This window comes from Odontomachus brunneus, unplaced genomic scaffold (assembly GCF_010583005.1).
Source record: "Odontomachus brunneus isolate Ranch 3 - 2012 unplaced genomic scaffold, Obru_v1 Obru_scaffold_017, whole genome shotgun sequence".
Lineage (NCBI taxonomy): Eukaryota > Metazoa > Arthropoda > Insecta > Hymenoptera > Formicidae > Odontomachus > Odontomachus brunneus.
The window spans coordinates 1270372-1270959 of NW_022639467.1; the positions used below are offsets into that span (position 1 = coordinate 1270372).

The following is a 588-nucleotide window of genomic DNA, read 5'->3' on the forward strand; positions in this document are numbered from 1 at the left end:
AGAGAGAGAGAGAGAGAGAGAGAGAGAGAGAGAGAGAGAGAGAGCACTTTTTATTTGTCGTGGTGATCTCGCGCGGAAAATTCACGTGAAGCCAGTCAGCGTTTTTCACCCGACAATTTGTTTTCAGTGGTATTCGACGACAACCGCAATAATAGCGTGACGTTTCTGCTTTTCTGTTGCAGGGGTACGAAGGATCGCTGTTAAAAGTCACGAGTAAAAATGGGAAAACAGCGTCGGTAAGTGCCATCGCCAAATTGACGTCTCGTTGACGTTACAGTTTTAACGGGCGCACGCTTACTTTTTAATGTCCATCCCGAAAAACGCATCAGTTGCTTTTAAGTGCGATCGGATAAATCCTGCCCTAGATTTCGTGCGAACTGCGAAATAGAGACTTCGACGTTGTCGGTTGTATGGCGTTTCTTCATGCACTCGATGAAACGAAGGAAATAAAATTGGATCCCGGCTTTTCTCCAGTGAATTTCCAGTCATACGTTTCGAGAAAATTCCGAATCAATTACACGAGACACGAGAGAGAGAGAGAGAGAGAGAGAGAGAGAGAGAGAGAGAGAGAGAGAGAGAGAGAGAGAG

At 45.6% G+C, this 588-nt stretch overlaps 1 protein-coding gene across 4 annotated transcripts in view; it reads left to right on the plus strand.

Moving 5' to 3' along the window:
• Positions 1-588, plus strand: part of LOC116841688 (protein couch potato) — a 157579-nt gene that overhangs the window by 95598 nt on the left and 61393 nt on the right. For all 4 annotated transcript variants that reach the window (XM_032809939.1, XM_032809938.1, XM_032809941.1 and 1 more), the window contains exon 3: positions 183-236. In XM_032809939.1, the coding sequence (XP_032665830.1) occupies positions 183-236 (54 nt within the window). The remainder of the gene's footprint in view (positions 1-182; positions 237-588) is intronic.